Below are 19429 nucleotides of genomic sequence, written 5' to 3'. Positions count from 1 at the left end.
CACTTTGTAGACCAGGCTGGCCTCGAACTCAGAAATCCGCCTGCCTCTGCCTCCCGAGTGCTGGGATTAAAGGCGTGCGCCACCACGCCCGGCGATCATCCCATTATAGATGTAGATCGTTTGAGCTACTATGTGGTTTCTGGGAATTGAACTCAGGACCTTTGGAAAGGCAGATAGTTCTCTTAACCACTGAGCCATCTCTCCAGTCCTTGTTATTGTTTTAAGACAGGGTCCTACATAGCCCAGGCTGGCTCTAACTTGTATGTACGTGAGGGTGACCTTGAATTCCTGACCCATCTATTTTTATTGTTTTAGGAGCTAGGATTACAGGATTGCATCACCATCATGCCTGACTCTAGAATGATTCTTCACTGATATTAAAAATTACATAAGTTGGCATGATGGGTCACCAGGGAAAGGGGCTGCCTGCTAAGCCTGACAACCTGCGTTTGATTCCCAGGTCCCACATGGTGGGAGGAGAGGATAGCTGTCCTCAGATCACCATACATATACTGTGGCGTGTGTATCCTAAACACACACAAACACACACAACAAACTAGGTTTAAAATTTTAAAAAGAGGGGCTGGAGAGATGGCTCAGTGGTTAAGAGCACTGACTGCTTCAATTCCCAGCACCCACATGGCAGATCAGAGCTGCCTGTAACTCCCAGTTCCAGGGGAGCTGACACCCTCACATGGAATTATACACAGGCAAAATGCCAATGCACATGAAATTAAAAAAAAAAAAAGATAAAAACTTTAAAAAGAGCCTGTCCAAGTCTTACTGTTTTACCCAAGATGGCTTCCAACTCCTAATCCTCCCCTTTCAGCCTCCTGAGCCTGGATAACGAACAAACAGCAAAGCAAAACCAGCAACAGTTAAACAGCGATAACTCTGCGTGGTTTCTCGGCGTGAGGTTTTGTGCATTTGTTCATTATTATAGAACTGGGTCTTGCCAGAGTATGATACTGCACAATGTTTCACAGACCTACATCATTCTCTTTAGTTTATTTTAGTTATGTGAATATGTGCATGTGTGTACAAGTCCCCATAGAGTCAGATCCCCTGGGACTGGAGTTATAGTCACTTGTGAGCGCCTGGTACACGGAACTCAGGTTCTCTGGAATAGAATTCTTAACCACTGAGCCATCTCTCCAGCCCCCACCTCATTCTTTATTGTGGCTCCATAGTAACACATTGTATGATGAACCGTGGTTCATTGACTCCCTCTCCTGACAGCCACTGAGGCTGCTGCTAGCGTTGCCCCATCTGGATAATGCTGCAATTGACACCTCGCATCTTCTTGGCCACTGAGAACCCCTTTTGACTGTGAATCCTTTTTTTGGTCTGGCATTAAGCCTTCATTTGGGAGCCAGACAAGTAAGAGACTAGAGACCCACAGCCGGCTGTCACAGCTCTTATGGGGGTACTGTTGACCACAGCTTCTGCCCCTGCCTCCCTTCGCAGTGTGGCCTCATAGGATGAGCATCCAGTGGTTGTAGGCATGGTCCAGTACACTGTTTCCCAACCTGTGGGACACAATCCCTTTGGGGATCAAACGACCCTCTCTTGGGGGGGGGGTCCCATATGAGATATCCTGCGTATCTGATATTTACATTATAGTTCATAACAGTAGCAAAAGGACAGTTATGAAGTAGCAACAAAATAATTTTACGGTTGGAGGGACACCACACCATTGGAGCTACATTAAAAGGTTGCAGCATTAGGAAGGTTGAGAACCACTCCTCTAGTATACGAGGACAACCTGGCCTCTGGGGGAACCGGAGGCTTTGGTAGGTGTCTTCAAACATCTTTGAGATGGCTCATCTACCTCTCCACTGAACCTGCAGCATCTTTCGGAGCCCATTTCCCCATAAGTTTCAAGCCCTTTCCTTTCTACCCAAAGACCACAGGAGTTAACAGTTTTCACCCAGTAAGTTCCTCATCTGTAAGGCGGCCATGAGCGGCCTTCCCTTCGCTGGGATGCTGCAAAGATTAAATGAGGTCATGTACATTAAAATTCAGGCAGAGTATCAAGAAATGCACACCACCGGAAATCCAACTACTGAAACATCTACTATCCCTTCTTGCTCTCAGGTCTGTACCCTGCATGGAACACCACCTCTGATTTCATTTAAGAAAGTCCCTTATCACTTCACTTATACGACACTGTGACTATATCTTGGTCTTGTTCCTAGATCAGCTTGTGGGTTCCACCAGGGAAGAGTTTGGCTAGAATCTTCTATAATCTCTGACCCACAAAGTTTGCCCCGCATCCCAGGGGTATGCTCTCCCTTTTCCTCCTTCCTTTTTTGAGACTGCGTCTCACTACATGGCCCAAGCTGCCTCTCCTTTCTCCATCCTCCTACCTCACTTCCCCCCTCCCCTGCCCCCCACATGTGCTGGCATTACAGGGGGCTGGCACCACACCCAGCTTCAATACTTTTATAACGTGCCCTATAGGGTCCTTTCCCCCAGGATCTGAGTTTGGGATTGAACTGGAAAACCGTCTCTTTCAGGTCCAGCACAAATGAGGTTCAGAAGGGGCTGAGGATGGGATGGGCAACAGTAGGAAACGAGGACAATATGGAAGGGAACCAGGGGTTGAGGCTATACATTTTCCTTGACAGTCCCAAGAAGCCACCATTCTCCCAGAAGATTGTACTAATCCCCAGATGGGTTTAGGGATCAGGGCCATAAGCCAAGGGCCCTTGGGTAAAAGCCTTCCCTTGCCACCTCCCCCCAGTGCGGCACGTGGAACCAAGTCTCTCCTTCCCTCCACCCTTTTCCCCATCTCACCTGAGCCTCCTGCACCTTCCCTGCCTGGGTCTCCAGAGGGTCAGAGGCTGGGGAGGAGGGGGAGCAGACGTGGTTACAGTGGGGGGAAAGAGTTAAGCAGAAGGGCTCACAATGGTGGAGGACAAGAGGACCCACCAACCTAATTATTTCGGAGTCAGGGATGGTAGTAAAACTATCGGAGATGGGAAAAGGCATATTTTAGAGTGGAGGAATGTGTGACGTGAAAAGGCTGAGGAAGGGAATGCTTAGGAGGAGAAAGCAGGCGAAACTGGACTGAAGGAAGGTTTCAGAGTTAAGCAGGATACGGTAGCATGTGCGAGCCGGGAGAATGAGGGAGGGCTAAGTTTTTCAAGAGACGTAAGTAGGGATACTTCTGCTGAGAGATGAGTGTGGGAGAGGAGATGCAGTGAAGGTAGGAGGTTTAGGAGAGGCACAAGAACTGAAGGAATGAGATAGTAAGGGGCCGCTGGGGTCCCCGGAACATCCTACAGTTGCCCTTAACAACAGACAACCTTAGCAACCGGGATAGTGGTAACTTTGGTCCTTAGCAACGAGGGTCCTCAGCAACCAAAGTACGAGAAATGCGATCATTAAGAACTTGACAATCGGACCCTTAAATTTCACAATCCAGAAACCCACCAACCTAGCAATACGGACCACTTAGCAACACCCCTCCGAATCCCACTCCCTTCAGGTAGATCCTGTCTCCCGCCCCACCGAGCCTGCCCTCGGGCCCCGGGGCCTGCAGCCCAAAGCCAGGCCCCGGCGCGGCCCGACCCTCCCACCCTCCCACCAGGGCCCCTAACTCACGGTCCGGCTCGGCCATGGAAACGGGGTGGGGGCCCTCGGGACTGTCACCGACTGCTCTGTCCCGTGACGGCAGCGGAAACAAGAAGAGGCCGAGATAGGATAGAGAACTACAACTCCCGGCAGGCAACGCGATCCCATAACCGCTTTCGTATAATGTGCCTCTCATGTTATCAAACTACAAATCCCAAAAAGCCTGGCGCCGGCGGCCATATTAATAAAGGGCGTCTGGAAAATGTGGGGAAACTCAGCTAGCGAATGTCCACCTCATTTTTCTGATTGGTTGTGGTGCAGTACAGGGGCGGGGTGTAGCTATGTAAAACATTTTGATTGGGTATATGAGGGGGCGTGTTGGGGAATTCCCGATAGGGCGGAAGCACTGGAGCTCATCGCAGAGCCCAGCGACAGGCAGGCGACCACAGGGGGCCACCCGAGGTGGCTGGGGCCATGGCCGGGGTCGCGTGCTTGGGGAAAACTGCGGATGCCGATGAATGGTGTGACAGCGGCCTGGGCTCTCTAGGTCCCGACGCAGCGGCTCCCGGAGGACCAGGTCTGGGCGCAGAGCTTGGTCCAGAGCTGTCGTGGGCGCCCTTAGTCTTTGGCTACGTCACTGAGGATGGGGACACGTGAGTAAACCTTAAATTACTAGACTGAGCCCTGGGATCTTACCTGAGTCCCCTTTAGCCTACAATTCCTGTGACTTCGTATCGTCTCGTTCCTAACTTTTGATTTCCGATGCTGGACTTCCTGACCCTTAACCCCCAAATACTAAATTGTGAGACTGGTTCGCTTTCACACAGTCAAGTGTCTCACCTTTTTGAACTCTAAAGTTGAGCTCCTGATCCCCAAATCGGATCTGAATCTTTCTGACCACTCTAGTTCCCACATCTTCTGACCTCTTACTTCTAGACGTAGTCTTTGGCTATTCTTGTATAAGCCAGATTTTGATTTCAAAACTAGTTCTTGACCCTGAGTCTCTGATGCTGACATGTCCAGTATTGACCCTGCAGTTAAGAAATTGAGCTGGTGGGTGTCATGGCTCTCACAGCACTTGGAAGGCAAAGGCAGGTGGATCTCTGTGAATTTGAGGCCACCTGATTGAGTTCCCTGCCAGCCAGAGCTACATAAAATGTAGAAACTCTATGAGGCTAGATTCCTCTGTTAGCCAAATGTTTCTCCCAAACTACCACCTTCCAATCCCTGGTTTTAGTTTAGCTGAGTGTGATGGTACACACTTGTCATCCCGGCACTCGAGGGGCTGAGGCAGGAGGACAGCCTGGAAGGACCCAGTATCAAAAAGGAGGAAAGAGGAAAAGGAGGAGAGGGAGACTGAAAACAGGTTAAAGAGTAGGAAATGTTGATTGGTAGATAAGCTGGGGAGAAGGGATGGCTGTGGTGAGGGCGTGCGTTAAGGGATTGTACCCGGGATTTTCTTGTCCTTTGTGCTTATTGCGTATGCCCAGTGACTCAGTGCCTGACCCATGAGGGGAACCCAACAAACACCCATCTTAAAGAGCCAGGAGTAGTTTTCTTAGTTTTCACTTTCCACTTTGATGGTTCCTGTCCCTTTATAACTTCCCTCTGGTTACTCTGGGTCTGGATTTTGTGCTTTCTTTATCCTTCCCCTTCCTTTCTTGTTTGTTTGTGTTTGATGGTCTCATGTAGCCCAGGCTAGCCTTGAGGTTACTTTGTAGCTGAGGATAGCTTTGAACTTTTCATTCTTCTGCTTCCAGCTCCTGTGTGTGTGTGTGTGTGTGTGTGTGTGTGTGTACACGGGCTGCACTGAGCACGTAGGCTAGACTAGCTGGCCTGAGAGCCTTAGCGGTCATCTCTTGCTCTCTACCCTCCTCTTCCTCTTTGAGACAGGGTGGCTGGCCTGGAACTCACCATGTAAACCAGGCTGGCCTCAAACTCATAGAGAGCCACCTGCCTCTGCCTCCGGAGTGCTGGGATCAAAGGTGCGCACCACTGTGCTCCATTCCAGGGTTCTCCCTAGTGTTGGGACTATAAATACTTACAATCACACCCAGCTTTTTCTTATGTGGGTTCTAAACTAAGGCCACCGTGCTTTACTTAGCAAAATATTTCCCAGCCTCCAACCCCACCCCGCTTTTAAGTCAGTGTCTCACTATGTAGCCCAGGCTAGCCTTGAACACTACTGTAAAAAAAAAAATGAATCTGTTTTCTTTTCTTCCGGCCACTTAATTCCCAACAATAAGGAGTCTGGCATTAACTATTTATTAATAAATGCCTTGGCTACAAGCTTTGGCCCATTCCATGGCTAACACATAACTTATTTAACCCATTTAAATCATTCTATGTTTTCCTTCAGTCTCGGGCCTGCTTCTTCCTTAGCATCGTCTTTCTCGGCGTCTCTCTCAGTGACTCCTCCAGTGTCTCTCCCTGTGTCTCCTTTTATTCTCTCACTATTTCCCAGAATCCTTTCTTTTCCTGCCAGTGTCCCACCTCCTATTTCCTGCTTCAGCTCATTGGCCGTATGCTTTTTTATTGACACGTGTTGACTATGAGAGATTCTGTCTACACATTATGAAGTTTTTCTTTGATTTATTTTATTTATTTTTGGTTTTTTGAGATAGGATTTCTCTGTGTAGCCTTGACTGTCCTGGAATTCTCTATGTAGAACAGGCTGACGTTGAACTCAGAGATATGTCTGCCCCTGCTTCCCAAATAATTTTACTTTATGTGTATAAATGTTTTACCTGCATACATGTATGTGGATTGTGTTTGTGCTTGTTGGATCCCCTGGAACGGGAGTTAGGGATGGCTGTGAGCCACAATGTAGGTGCTGAAAATCAAACCTGGGTCTTCTGCAAGAACAACAAGTGTTTTTTGCTTTTTGTTTTTGGTTTTTTCGAGACAGGGTTTTTCTGTATGGCCCTGGCTGTCCTGGAACTCACTCTGTAGACCAGGCTGGCCTCGAACTCAGAAATCCGCCTGCCTCTGCCTCCCAAGTGCTGGGATTAAAGGCGTGCCTGGGATTCTGGGCAGGCTGGTGCGTGCCTGGTTTATGCAGAGTTGGGGTTGATCCCGGGGTCTTATGCATGCTAAGCTAGCAGTCTACCAAGCAAGCCACTGCCCAGCTCATCTCTCTCCTTTTCTAATGAGCTTGGAATGCTGTAAATATTCCCTGTGGAGAACTTCTGATATATTGTTTTTTATTTTTGCATAAATGAGTATATTTTCTAATTTCTCTTGGTTTCCCCTTTGGCCAGTAGGTTATGAAGAAGTGTGCTCACTTGCCACGCTTGGAGGCATTTCCAGATCTCTCTGTTACCAGCTTTAAATTTCATTTTACTGCGGGCAGAGAACATGTTTTATCTGATTTGCGGTCTCTAGTTTTTTTCTTGCAGTGCTGGCCATCAGACCCAGGGCCTTCTGAGTGCTGGACGAGTGCTCTCGGGAACTGTGTGCCCATGGAATTCATTTTGACAACGTGTGACTTAGAGGGAATGTTGGTTAGCAGTGTTGTTCAAAGCTGGGCGTGTGGTTCCAGCTACAAAGAAGATTGAGGCAGGAGGAGCTCAAGGTCAGGACCTGCCGAGGAATAGAGGGAATTCAAGTCCAGGCTGGGGACACTCACAGCGAGGCCCTACTTCAAAATGAGGGGAACCAATAGCAGGTAGCTCAGTGGCAGCGAGCGTCCTGCATGCTAGCTACCTTAGGTTCAGTCCTCATGACTGCGAAGGCAGGGCAGCAGCCACCACAGAGCCCTGCCGTTCATTTGCTCCTGCTTTCCTACTTGTTGGAACAGTTGGTGACAGAGACCTAGTGAAGTCACCACACCTATGGATTCGTCTGCTGCTTCTTCTCCTTGTTAGCTTTTGCTTTATGTAATTTGAAGGTCTGTTCTTAGAGCTACACTGAGTGTGTGTGTGTGTCTCTGTGTATGTGTGTGGTGAGAGCCATCATACCCAGCTTGTCTGTGTCTATGTGTGTGTCTATGTGTGGAGGACAGAGATCCATACTGGCTGTCTACCTCGATTGTACCTCACTTTATTACCGTATTATTATTTGAGACAGGTCTCACAGTGTAGCCCTAGCTGACCAGGAGCTCACCATGCAGATCAGGCTAGCCAGCGATTCTCAGACATCCACAGCTTTTGCCTCTCTCACATGGGCCGTCACGCCCAGCACTTATGTATGTATGTGTGATCGAATCTCATTATTTAGTGTTTAACCCTGCTGCTCTAGAACTCACCATGTAGCCCAGTCTGGCCTTGAACTAACAATCCTCCTGCCTCAGGTTTCCCAGATGCTGGAATTAGGGCTACTACACCTGATTATGTTACTTAGTTAACACAGGTGAAACAAATTTGGTAGCTGGGCCTATTGGCTATTGAAATCACTATGTCTATTGTCAGCCAAGCTACTCAGGAGGCTGAGGTAGGAGGGCTTGAACTCAAGGTCAGGGAGGGCCACTTATGAAGACCCTGTCTTAGCTCAGAACACAGAGCAACCAGCCAAAGTTGCTGGATTAGCTTCTGCCCTCAACTCTCCGGAACACTGACATGTTTCCAACCGTGGCCACAGTTTGTAGCACACAGTAGACACTCTGTGACACTGACCTCTGCCTTTTGTCCCCAGAGCCCTGCACTTGGCTGTGATTCATCAGCATGAGCCCTTCCTGGATTTCCTCCTGGGCTTCTCCGCCGGCACCGAGTACCTTGACCTGCAGAATGACCTAGGCCAAGTGAGCCACTGGGGATGTGTGCTGTAGGGAGCCGGGTGGGTCCAGGATTGTCAGTGTGGCCCTAACTAACCCCTTCTCTCTATCCCTATAGACAGCCCTGCATCTAGCAGCCATCCTTGGGGAGGCATCTACAGTAGAGAAGTTGTATGCAGCCGGTGCAGGAGTGTTGGTGACTGAAAGAGGGGGCCACACGGCATTGCACTTGGCCTGCCGGGTCAGGGCACACACGTGCGCATGCGTATTGCTCCAGCCCCGTCCCAGTCACCCAAGAGATGCCTCAGATACCTACCTCACTCAGAGCCAGGACTGTACCCCAGACACCAGCCATGCCCCTGCTGCCGTGGATTCCCAACCCAACCCAGAGAACGAAGAGGAGCCGCGTGATGAAGACTGGAGGCTACAGCTAGAAGCTGAAAACTATGATGGTGAGAGCCCCAGGCCCTGGGGAAGATGTGAGCTCCTGGCCAGTCCCAGGCTCCCAGTTCCTCTCACCCAACCTGAGTTGTAGCCAATGGCCTCAGACATACCCTGGTTGGTGGAGTGCTCATCTGGCATACCTAAAGCCCTAGGTTCAATCCCCGGCATAAACACCAGTCTCTGGAAGCCAGAGGATCAGGAGTTCAAGGTCATCCTTGGTGCTGTCTAGCTAGTTTGAGGCCGTCTCAAACAAACACCCAGTCCCAGCACTTGGGTGGCAGAAACATCATGAGGTCAAATTCAGGCCCTGTCTCAAAAAACCCTCAAAACAAAACTAGCTCCTTGGGAAGTCATCCCTAGGCTCCGTAAATCCTAGCATCTGGACTAAGGCCCTCCACACAGTCTCAGGAGTACTAAGAATTGGACGTACAGGGCCCCTCTCCCACAGGTCTAGACATCAGACCACTGATAACCCAGACCTGTCACCCACAGGTCCAGACTTGCCAGGATACAGTGGTTAAACCGGGGTTACCCACCTGCAAGGTGACTTCCCTCCAGAATTGTTTCCAAGTATGAGCCACCAGCCCAGCCTGACCATGATGAGAGTATCCATCCCATGTCCCCAGCCAGGGGCAGAGGATGCGGGTTACCCTCTCAGCCCCGCCTCATGATTAGACTGAGGTCATCTGGTAGCCAGAGTCCTGATCCCCAGGCCCTTTTGGGGACTTTTACTGTTATTGTCATTGTATCTTTTGTTTTATTTATGGTTCTGGGGCTCAAACTCAAGGGCTGTGCATGCTGGTCAGGCCTCTGCTCTTTGTGGAGGAAGATCAAAGATTTGGCGGCTTGCTCCACAGATCGTGTGCGTGTGCTTTCATTCAGAGTCCCCGGCCTCTTACCCTGTAGATCCCAGACACAGCAGACTTAGGCTTGCACCCGCTTGCTGCTAAGGCACCTGGAATTCAGGAGCCTGTATGCATACCTAGGAAGGACTTGAGAAGCCAGCCCTGGGACCTGACATCTTGGCATCCTTAGCTCACATGGCCCTTCCCTAAGATGAACACAGAGCCAAGGCTTCTCTCTCTCTCTCTCTTTTTAAAGGTTTATTTATTTATTATATGTTAAGTACACTGTAGCTGTTTTCAGATGCACCAGAAGAGGGCATCAGATCTCATTACCGGTGGTTGTGAGCCACCATGTGGTTGCTGGAATTTGAACTCAGGACCTTCGGAAGAGCAGTCAGTGCTCTAAACCACTGAGCCATCTCTCTAGCCTGAGCCAAGGCTTCTTACCTCATCATCTGACACCAATTGCTCTGTCCCCAGGCCACACCCCACTCCATGTAGCTGTCATCCACAAAGATGCAGAGATGGTCCGGCTGCTCAGGGATGCCGGAGCCGACCTCAATAAACCGGTAAGACACTGTGGTGGGCCAGTGTGGGGAAGGCATTGTCCCCTCTTCAGTCTCACTGACCTCTCTGGCACATCCCGCAGGAGCCTACGTGTGGCCGGACCCCTCTGCACCTGGCAGTAGAAGCCCAGGCAGCCAGCGTGCTGGAACTTCTCCTGAAGGCTGGTGCTGACCCCACCGCCCGCATGTATGGGGGCCGCACCCCACTTGGCAGTGCCCTGCTCCGGCCCAACCCCATCCTTGCACGCCTCCTCCGTGCACATGGGGCCCCTGAACCTGAGGACGAGGACGATAAGCTTAGCCCTTGCAGCAGCAGCGGCAGCGACAGTGACAGTGACAACAGAGATGAGGGCGTGAGTTGGGAGTGGGTATGCCAGCCGGAGGGTCAGGGTAAATCAGCAATGAGACCTAACCAGATGGATGCTGTCAGGGAATCCAGAGGAGGGACACATGAGGAGATGTGGGGAATGGTCATAGACTTGGGCAAGGGTGGCAGTGGCAGCTGGACAGCTAATGCCATCTGTCATGTGATACACACCTTTAGCCTAGGATCCCAGGATTCAGGAGGCAAAGGTAGTGGATGTGAGTTTGAGGCCAGCAAGGGGTGCATGGTGAGACCCTGTGTGGGGAGTGACGTTGGGAGCAGCAGATGGAGAGCGGTGTAGGTTGTACCTTGGTCAGAGTGTCTAGATTGCTGATGGTAGGGAAAGACCTCAGCCAGTGTGTGTGTGTGTGGGGGGGGAGCATTACTGAAGAACCCAGGCGACAGCCCATCCAGGCAGGGGTGGGTGAGGCGGAAACACGGGGAGAAGAGCCATGCAGTGGTGGGAGAAAGCAGCGCGGAGCTGTGGCCGCCAGTGTGGTGTGCCGAGAGTGAGAACACTGGCTTCACAGTGACACCCATTCTTTGGGTGCTGTGACCCGGGTAGTGGGCCAGGTGGCAGCTGCCTGACCCTGTGTGTCTCTCTCTGTTCCCAGGATGAATATGATGACATCGTGGTTCACAGTGGCAGGAGCCAAAACCGGCTACCGCCTTCCCCGGCATCCAAACCTCTTCCTGATGACCCCAACCCCGCCTGACTTAAGTGCTAATATTAATATAATTTCCAATTTAATAAAATTGCAGACCTGACAACCAGAGCCCAGACTGACCCTGCCTTCCTGCTTATTTCAGGTCCCGACCCTCCAGAGCCGAAGTGTGATGTGAGCCCGGGTACTTTGCTTTGTGCTTTATTCACTCAGGGATGGAGGGGTGGGGCGGGGTCCTGAGTCAGCCGGAGCCCAGCCCCTGCCCATAGGCTTCTCTCAGGCTTGGTTCTCAGGCACATCCTTGCTTCCAGTTCCTACCAGTTGGAAGTGGAGCAGAATGCCCGGTGAAAGGGGGCTCTGAGGTCAACAGTCCTGAGCCTCAGGGAGTGTGGGGAAGGAGTGGCGTGGGGTCAGCCTTCCCTCCCGAGAGCCTCCCCTAGCATGGCCGTAGCCTTCTTTAACTGCTCCTGCATGCGCTCCAGCCGCTCCACATCGTGTTCCTGGGGGAGATCAGAAGTATGGTTACCACCTCGATGGCCACTGTGAATAGCAGCTCGGCCTGACATCCCGTCCTAGCTGTGTGTCATAATCAGTGAGGGCCGCCATCCCTGCTTCTGCAAGGCCCAAAGTTCTGCTTGCCCACCCGAGCAGCATGGCGGTTCACACAGCCTGCCTGCCACGTTGCTCTCTGGATCCTCGTGAGTGCTGGGACCAGAGATGTGTGTCGTCACAGCTGGTTTATGTAGCAATGCTAGGAAGTGAATCTACAGCCTGCGCATGCTAGTCATACATTCTACCACGAACCTATGTGCCTAGCCCTAAGTGGACCATTTGTGAAGTGATGGCTATTTTGATTGCTGCTCCCAACTGAGGTGATAATTAATTTTTAACAATTGGTGTTTGCCTGCCTTTATATCACATGTCTGCCCAGGGAGGCCAGAAGAGGGCATATGATCCCCTGGAAATGGGAGTTACAGAGTCCTCATGTGGATCCTGGGATTGAAGCTGGGTCCTCTGGAAGGGACTGTTAAACTGTTAAACCATCTCTCAGCCCATAATTACAAAAACAAAAAACGTTTACACATTTACTTAGGGTGTGTGTGTGTGTGTGTGCGCGTGTGTGTGCGTGTGTGTGCACCCGCGCGCACCGCAGCATGTGTGGAGAGGTCAGAAGACCACCTGTGGCAGTCAGTCCTCTTCATCCACCACCTGGGATCTAGGAATTGAACCGAGGCCGCAAGACTTGGCAGCAGGCGTCTGTACCCACTGAGCCATCTTGCTGGGACATTCACCTTGGCAGGGCCTAGTCAGTGGCCTCTGTCACTAGCGTTGTGAACCAGAGCGCAGCTGTTAGCTTCAGTGGGAGCTGACTCGCTTGGTACAGATAATGGTGGCTAACTCTAGTGCTTCTGGGTAATTAGCAGTGTCTTCCTGGTCACTGTCCCTGCTCGGGCATTGCTCCCTAGTCCTGGTGCACACTTGGCTGCTCTGACCCACATCATGGTAGATTTCACATTGTGCGGTTCGGCACCAGGAGACTCCCTTGGAGCCTTGGAGTGCCCTCTCCTCTCACCTCCTGCTCCAAAGCCTCTTCCTCCTCTGCCTCTTCCTCTTGCTTAGCCTTGGTGCCAGGCTGCTCCAGGTGATGGCGATGCTTCGAGGACTCTTCTCGCCTCTCTCCTCCGACCCTCCCGGCCCCCTGCCACAGATTTCGGCCTCCGCCCAGGGGCTGCATGCCCTTCTCCTCTGCCTGAAACTGGGCGGTCTCTTCATCGCTGGCCTTCTCAGCCACCCGCTTCTGGAGGCCTCCCTCTGGATGTTGCTTCCACACATGCTCAGAGGTCTTCCCCGGCATGCTCTTCTCTTCTTCCTTTTCCTCCTCTTGCTCCTCCTGGTGAAGCTGGCTGTGGAGCTTCGTGTGGACCGCCTGTGCCTGCACCTCAGACTTGCGGGTCCTCTCTGCTTCTTCCTCCTCTTCCTCATCCCTTATCTCCTGGCTGGACCTCATCTTTCCAGACTCCTGCTTGTTGAAGTCCTCACCCAGCAACTTCTCCTCCTCAGGGGACACACAGCTATGGGGCTCTGTCTCGAATATCTCTGGCAGGGAAAAGATAGGATGCTCTTTGAGAAACTGTCCTGGAGAGTTGAGTCCTTCCTGACATTATGCTTAGCACTGAGGGGGAGCCATGGGCTGCAAACGTTCTCTGCTCAGTCTCTGTCCTGCAGGGAGCTTCAAGGGAACCAGGTTCTTGAACCACAGTCGGGGCTGTGAGTAGTACCACACACACTAACCCAGGCCAGGGAACCCTTCCACCATGCACTGCGGGCCAGTCGGGAGGTAGGAACGGGATCTTGGGGTTCTGAGACGCAACTGGAGCATCCTTACCTTTGTGGAGCAGAGCTGTGCAGGGGCCTCGCTGGGCCTGGCCCAGTGTCAGCACCTCCATGACCACCTCTGCTAGACAGCGGGTTAGCTGGGGGCAAGGATGAACGGTCAGAGAGAGGGCAAGGGCAAGGGATCTGGGAAAAGAGTGGCTACGGGATCAAAAGAGGTGGGGATCCAGGGAGAAGTGGTGCAGAAGGGACCCAACGGGATGGGGAGGGCAAGAAAGGACTCTGCTCACCTCCTCCTTGGAGGGTCTAGGCATCAGCGGAGCTGAAGAGGCTGTGGAGGGAAGAAAACGGGTGCTGTTCATGGTACTGATCCCAACACCCCACCCTCCCCCACCACCGGCACCCCGGTCCACAGCCCGGGGACCGGCACCTTCCAGGTGTGCTGTTCCCATGTTCCCCTCAGCTGTCCACCTATAGCCCGACCTTAGGTGTAAACTTCCCTGCCACCCGATCCCTCTGTGGGCCCTGGACTCACCAGCCCCCAGCAGCAATGCCAGCAGCGGGGGCAGAGGCAGCAGCAGCAGCGCTGCAGAGGTGGTTGCACGAAGCAGCATGGTGGGGAGTTCGGACCCGGGACCTCTCTGCTGGGCAGCCAGCCAGTGCTAGCGCCTTATAACCCAGGTGTAGTGCCCCCCCCGCCCCCGCCCGCAAGGGGGAAATGGCGTCATCACCGCCCCCTCCCCGGTTCAGGGAGAGGGGACAGCTGTGGGGCACTCTAGGAACCTCAATTATTCATAGGAACCCACACTTAAGCATGCACCCCTCTGGGCTTCTGGCTCAGGAGCACGGACTGGGGAGGGTCTCCCCAGAGACTCACGTGGGAGCTGGGCAACTCTCCTTTTCTCGGCTCTTTCTCCTCATCTGGAAAGTGGATCCTTCTAAATCTACTTCCCCAGAAGTGGGAGTTCCTTCTGGCCCAAGTCCCTGCTCCATCACCCACCAGCTGCTCAGTGCTGGGACAATTGCTCAAGACGCTTTCTTAGATTTTGGTGACAATCCACTCCAGCGCTTTGGGGTGAGGATGAAATATGTGAGGGGTGGTGCTTGGGCGGTGCCCTGCACTGGGAACTTCACAGTGCTGCATGCCACACCAGGACTGCTTGTGTGGTGTGGCGTATGCACGTCTGGAGACCGGACGCCAATGGCAAGTGTCTTCCCGTGTTGCTCTTTATTTTTTGAAACAGGGTCTCTCATTGACTTGGAGCTAGACTTTTGGGATAGCACAGTTAACTAGGAAGTTCCTGTGATCCAACTGTCCACTTAGTGCTTGGGTTACAAGAGCACACAGCTTTTGTGTGGCTTCCAAGGGTCTGAAGTAAGGTCACGCTAGCACAGCACTTTTCTCCACAAGCCACCAACCAAGTCTCAAGTAACTTTTCTGCCTGCCTTTTTTTTTTTTTTTTTTTTTTTTTTTTTTTTTTTTTTTTTTTTTTTTTTCTCTTAAAGACAGGGTCTTTCTATATTGCCCAGGCTGGCCTCCAATTTATGGCAATCCTCCTGCCTTAGCTTCCAAAATGCTGGGAATACAAAATGTGAACCACCACAGATAATATCCAGCAATCTGGTTTTCTTTCTTTGAGACAGGGTCTTGCTGGAGACAGCCTCGGCTAGCTGCTGCCTTCTCTTTTTTTTTGTTGTTGTTGGTTTTGTTTGTTTGTTTGTTGTTTTTTAAAGAAAGTTTTATGGCTTCTTTTTTATTTTTAAAGTTTATTTATTTTATTTATATGAGTACACTGTAGCTGTCTTCAGACACACCAGAAGAGGGCATTGGATCCCATTACAGGTGGTTGTGGGCCACCATGTGGTTGCTGGGATTTGAACTCAGGACCTCTAAAAGAGCAGTCAGTGCTCTTAACCACTGAGCCATCTCTCCAGCTCCGTTGTTGTTTTTTTGAGACAGGGTTTCTCTGTGTAGCCCTGGCTGTCCTGGAACTCATTCTGTAGACCAGGCTGGCCTCAAACTCAGAAATCCACTTCCTTTGCCTCCAAAGTGCTGGGATTAAAGGCATGCGCCACCACTGCCAGGCTGCAATGTTCTTTTCAAAAGCATTTGTGCATATGTGGCGGTGGGTATGTACACATGTGAGTGCAGGTGACATGGAGTCCAGACGGGGGCCTCTGAGCAGCTGGAGCTGGAGTCAGGGGCTGTGTGGGCCATCAGGCATGGCTCCTGGGAACTGAACTTGAGTCCTTGGAAAGAACAGAGGGTGGATGCTCTCAGTTGCTGAGCCACCTCTCCAGCTCCTTATGTTAAGACAGAGTCTCACTGTACAACCCTGGCTAGCCTGGAACTTGCTATGTAGACCAGGCTACCCTAAAACTCAGATCTCTTCCTCCCAAGTGTTGACATTACAGGTGTGCACTGACACTCTTGGAAAGCCTTTGACCTTTGATCTTCTGACCCTCCTCAGTGGAGGAGTGCAGGGACCACAGATGTGTGGCATCATACCCGACTCCAGGAATTTATATTTCTTTTTTTGTTTGTTTTTTTGTTTTGAGACAGGGTTTCTCTGTGTAGCTCTGGCTGTCCTGGAACTCACTTTGTAGACCAGGCTGGCCTCAAATTCAGAAATCTGCCTGCCTCTGCCTCCCAAGTGCTGGGATTAAAGGTGTGCGCTACCACACCCGGCTGGAATTTGTATTTCTGAGAAAGGACCTGATGTATACCAGGTTTGTCTTGCAGATATCCACCTGCCTAAGTCTCTGAAGCTCTGGGATTATAAGACATGTACTGGAGTGCCCAGTGCTGGGGAACCAAATCCAGGGGTTTGTGCATGCTGGCCAAGCACTCTGCTCTACTGAGAACTTTGGTTTCTTTAAAAACAACAACAACAAAGAGAAATAAGGGCTGGAGGGATGCTTCAGTGGTTAGGAGCACTGACTGCTCTTCAAGAGGTCTGGAGTTCAATTCTCAGCAACTACATGGTGGCTCACAATCTGTAATGGGATCTGATGCCCTCTTCAGGTGTGTCTAAAGAGAGTGACAGTGTACTCACATACATTCAATAAATAAACAAATAAATAAGTCTTTTAAAACACCACCACCACCACAAATAACAGAGCAATAGTGACGTATTTTTGTTTTGATCCCAGGTGTGGGACACGGGGCTGCTTTGGACTGTCCGCAGCAGCTATGATTTGCCCTGTGCTCTAGCAGGGGTCAGGGGTGTGATTTTGTCAGCTGCAGATAGTTTGTTTATATGACTGTGTGACATTTGGAATTCTGGGGAGTCTCTTGTGACTATCCAGGTGGGGGTGGAGGGTGGGGGAAGTGGCCAGATAAAGAATAGGGCTGAGGAAGGAGAGGTCAACTGGCAGATCCTAGAACATTCTGAAGGTGAAACCTCAGGTTTGCTAACCCACTGGAGGTGGAAAACCACGTAGGACAGCCTGAAGGTGGCTGGAGCTGCTCAAGATGCTGAGCACAACCCACCAGGGAGGAGCTAGTGTAGGCAAAGGGGCCTGCGTCAGCGGCCATGAGTGTGACACTATGGACAGCACCAGAGTCGGGGACCATGAGTGGAGGAGAAGGATAAAGTTGGCTCAGTTTGAGGGAGCCATCAGAGGGTGATGGCCTTATCCCAGAGGAAGGGAGAGATCCTGGCATCCCTGGGGAGCCTGAAGTCACCCAGCATGCGCCCCTAGGCAGCCACAGCCTCTTTGACAATTTGGCAATGGAAGCAGTCACCCAGCACTTCCTGTGCTCACAGATCCAGAAGGCTCTGTCCTCACGACCATTTATTGTGGGCATTCTGCTCCGCACTGAGGTGGGAAGAAGCAGTTGGGATGGCCTTCTCCCGGCCACAGGCTGAGACGTGCCTCTGGCTGACAGCCTCAATGGTAGAGGGATCATTGACAATAATTCACTGGCAGGGAAGGGACAGTAGACTCAGGAGTCCAGGAGGGGAGGTGACACCTACAGAGACATCAGGACCAGCTACAGGGGAATGTCTCTAAGTATCAGGGGTCTCTAGAACGCCAGCCTCTGGAGCAGACAGCTGTCATCTGGCGGCAGACTGGCCGGGGAGCCTGGGCTTTTGAGGCTGATTGGGGCCGATGTACTGGAGAGGCACATGGGTAGGGGCTGTGATCCGGTCCGTGCCTAGGTAGGGCTGGAGAGCGGTGGGCACGAGGACTGAACCATCCTGGTGACAGAGCAGTTGTTAGGATGCTACCCTTCTCAAACCCTCACTGTTTCCCTCCTCTTTTTGGTACCAACGGAGCTCAGATTGTTCTCCATGCCACGCAAACTCTTAACTACTGGGCTGCACCCCAGCCCCTCCCTGGGGGATTCTAGGCAGGGGCCCTGCCACTGAGCCACGCCCCAAGCCCCTCACTGGGGGATTCTAGGCAGGGGCTCTACCACTGAGCCACGCCCCCAGCCCCTCACTGGGGGATTCTAGGCAGGGGCTCTACCACTGAGCCACACCCCCAGCCCCTCACTGGGGAATTCTAGGCAGGGGTTCTACCACTGAGCCACGCCCCCAGCCCCTCACTGGGGGATTCTAGGCAGGGGCTCTACCACTGAGCCACGCCCCCAGCCNTAGGCAGGGGCTCTACCACTGAGCCACGCCCCCAGCCCCTCACTGGGGGATTCTAGGCAGGGGCTCTACCACTGAGCCACGCCCCCAGCTCCTCAGTGGGTGAGATTCGTGACAGGTATTTTACCACTGAGCCACACCCCTGGTCCTCTTTACTTTTTAACTTGAGATAGGTTTTTATTAAGTTGCCCAGGCAGGCCTTGAACCTGCAGTCCTCCCGTCAAACCTAAGATTCCAGACTTGGGGGCTCTCTCACCTTTTGCTGATTGCTCTCCAGGAGGGCAATGAGGACTCGAGGAACAGCACAAGCGGTGGCATTCACCTGGAAGAAGCGCATGCTCAGGGCCAGGCTCTGATTCCATCCTGGCCCTGGGATGGGAAGGTGAAGATTCAGCGTGGTCCTTACCGTGTGTGCGAACTGCAGCTCCCCGGTCTCTGTCTCAAACATGATATACAGACGGCGGCTCTGGAAGTCTGTGCAGTTGGAGGCACTGGTGACCTGGAACAGGAGTGATTGAGGGGCTGTCTTGAGGGGACAGGCCCATCCTCCAGTGTCTTATCAAATGTGCCCCCTAGGCCAGGCCTCTCACCTCTCCATAGCGGCCTCGGCCAGGCATCCAGGCCTCAATGTCGAACTTGCGATAAGCAGGAAGGCCCAGTTCCTGGGTGGGCATGTCCAGTACCCTGAGGCCGAGGTAAAAAAAAAGACAGGGTAAAGTCATTGGCTAAAGGAGAAGGGTGTAAAGGAGGGGAGAGGAGGGGGAGGAGGAGGAGGAAGGAGGAGGAGGAAGGGGGGAGGGGGAGGTGGTGGCGGCAGCAACCAAAAAGGAAGGAAAGGGATAAGAACACAGTGGAAGAGGAGAACCAGCAGCTGGGGAGGTGGTACCCACAGGAGACAGAAGAGAAGGCTGAGGTGAAAAGGAAAGACAGCCATGCAGACATCTGTGGGCACTCACCCTACCATGGTCTAGAGCAGCACCTCCAGTTTTGGAGTTCTAACTGGCCTTTTCCCTTTGTCTGTCTGTCTGTCTGTCTTTTTCTTTTTTTTTGGGATAGGGTCTCATGCAGCCCAGGCTGGCCTAGACTTTACTATGTAGCTGAGGATGGCTTTGAATAGGGTCTGGATCCCAAGTGCTGGGGTTGTAGATCACAAGCTGTAGGTGTGCATCTCTGGGCGCTGTGTGTGTGTGCCCACTGATTCCACTAGACAGGCTGGGCAGCGAGCTCCAGGACACTGTAGACAGGCTGGGCAGCAAGCTCCAGGACACTGTAGACAGGCTGGGCAGCGAGCTCCAGGACACTGTAGACAGGCTGGGCAGC

The 19429-nt window shown here is 52.1% G+C and overlaps 4 protein-coding genes across 6 annotated transcripts in view; 1 reads left to right on the top strand and 3 right to left on the bottom strand.

The window, feature by feature from the left end:
- Sirt2 (sirtuin 2) overlaps positions 1-3810 on the bottom strand; it is a 24899-nt gene extending 21089 nt beyond the window's left edge. The window contains exons 1-2 of one of the 2 annotated variants that reach the window (XM_021166052.1): positions 3610-3719; positions 2800-2846 (exon numbers count right to left, since the gene is read on the bottom strand). In XM_021166052.1, coding sequence (XP_021021711.1) covers positions 2800-2846; positions 3610-3625 — 63 coding nt within the window. In that variant the 5' untranslated portion in view covers positions 3626-3719. Of the gene's footprint in view, positions 1-2799; positions 2847-3609 lie in introns of both variants that reach the window. The other variant, XM_021166051.1, reaches the window with a different exon arrangement.
- Positions 3811-3827: 17 nt separating this feature from the next.
- Positions 3828-11290, top strand: Nfkbib (NFKB inhibitor beta). Its single transcript, XM_021166054.2, has 6 exons — positions 3828-4232; positions 8212-8317; positions 8409-8742; positions 10060-10148; positions 10229-10498; positions 11124-11290. The coding sequence occupies exons 1-6, from the start codon at positions 4054-4056 to the stop codon at positions 11223-11225; spliced, it is 1080 nt and encodes a 359-aa protein (XP_021021713.1). The 5' UTR covers positions 3828-4053; the 3' UTR covers positions 11226-11290.
- Positions 11291-11362: 72 nt separating this feature from the next.
- On the bottom strand, positions 11363-14127 carry Ccer2 (coiled-coil glutamate rich protein 2). The gene is made up of 5 exons (XM_021166055.2): positions 14044-14127; positions 13799-13839; positions 13561-13648; positions 12748-13271; positions 11363-11674 (listed from the first exon to the last, which is right to left on the bottom strand). Exons 1-5 carry the CDS (start codon positions 14120-14122, stop codon positions 11585-11587), a joined length of 822 nt encoding a protein of 273 aa, XP_021021714.1. The 5' UTR covers positions 14123-14127; the 3' UTR covers positions 11363-11584.
- A 3162-nt stretch (positions 14128-17289) lies between these two features.
- Sars2 (seryl-tRNA synthetase 2, mitochondrial) overlaps positions 17290-19429 on the bottom strand; it is an 11808-nt gene continuing 9668 nt past the window's right edge. For both annotated transcript variants that reach the window (XM_021167350.2, XM_029479986.1), the window contains 4 exons: positions 18700-18793; positions 18516-18608; positions 18366-18431; positions 17290-17713 (listed from right to left, as the gene is read on the bottom strand). In XM_021167350.2, coding sequence (XP_021023009.1) covers positions 17570-17713; positions 18366-18431; positions 18516-18608; positions 18700-18793 — 397 coding nt within the window. In that variant the 3' untranslated portion in view covers positions 17290-17569. The remainder of the gene's footprint in view (positions 17714-18365; positions 18432-18515; positions 18609-18699; positions 18794-19429) is intronic.

Source organism: Mus caroli, chromosome 7 (assembly GCF_900094665.2).
Source record: "Mus caroli chromosome 7, CAROLI_EIJ_v1.1, whole genome shotgun sequence".
Taxonomy (NCBI): Eukaryota; Metazoa; Chordata; class Mammalia; order Rodentia; family Muridae; genus Mus; species Mus caroli.
This window is presented reverse-complemented; position numbering and strand designations above follow the sequence as displayed.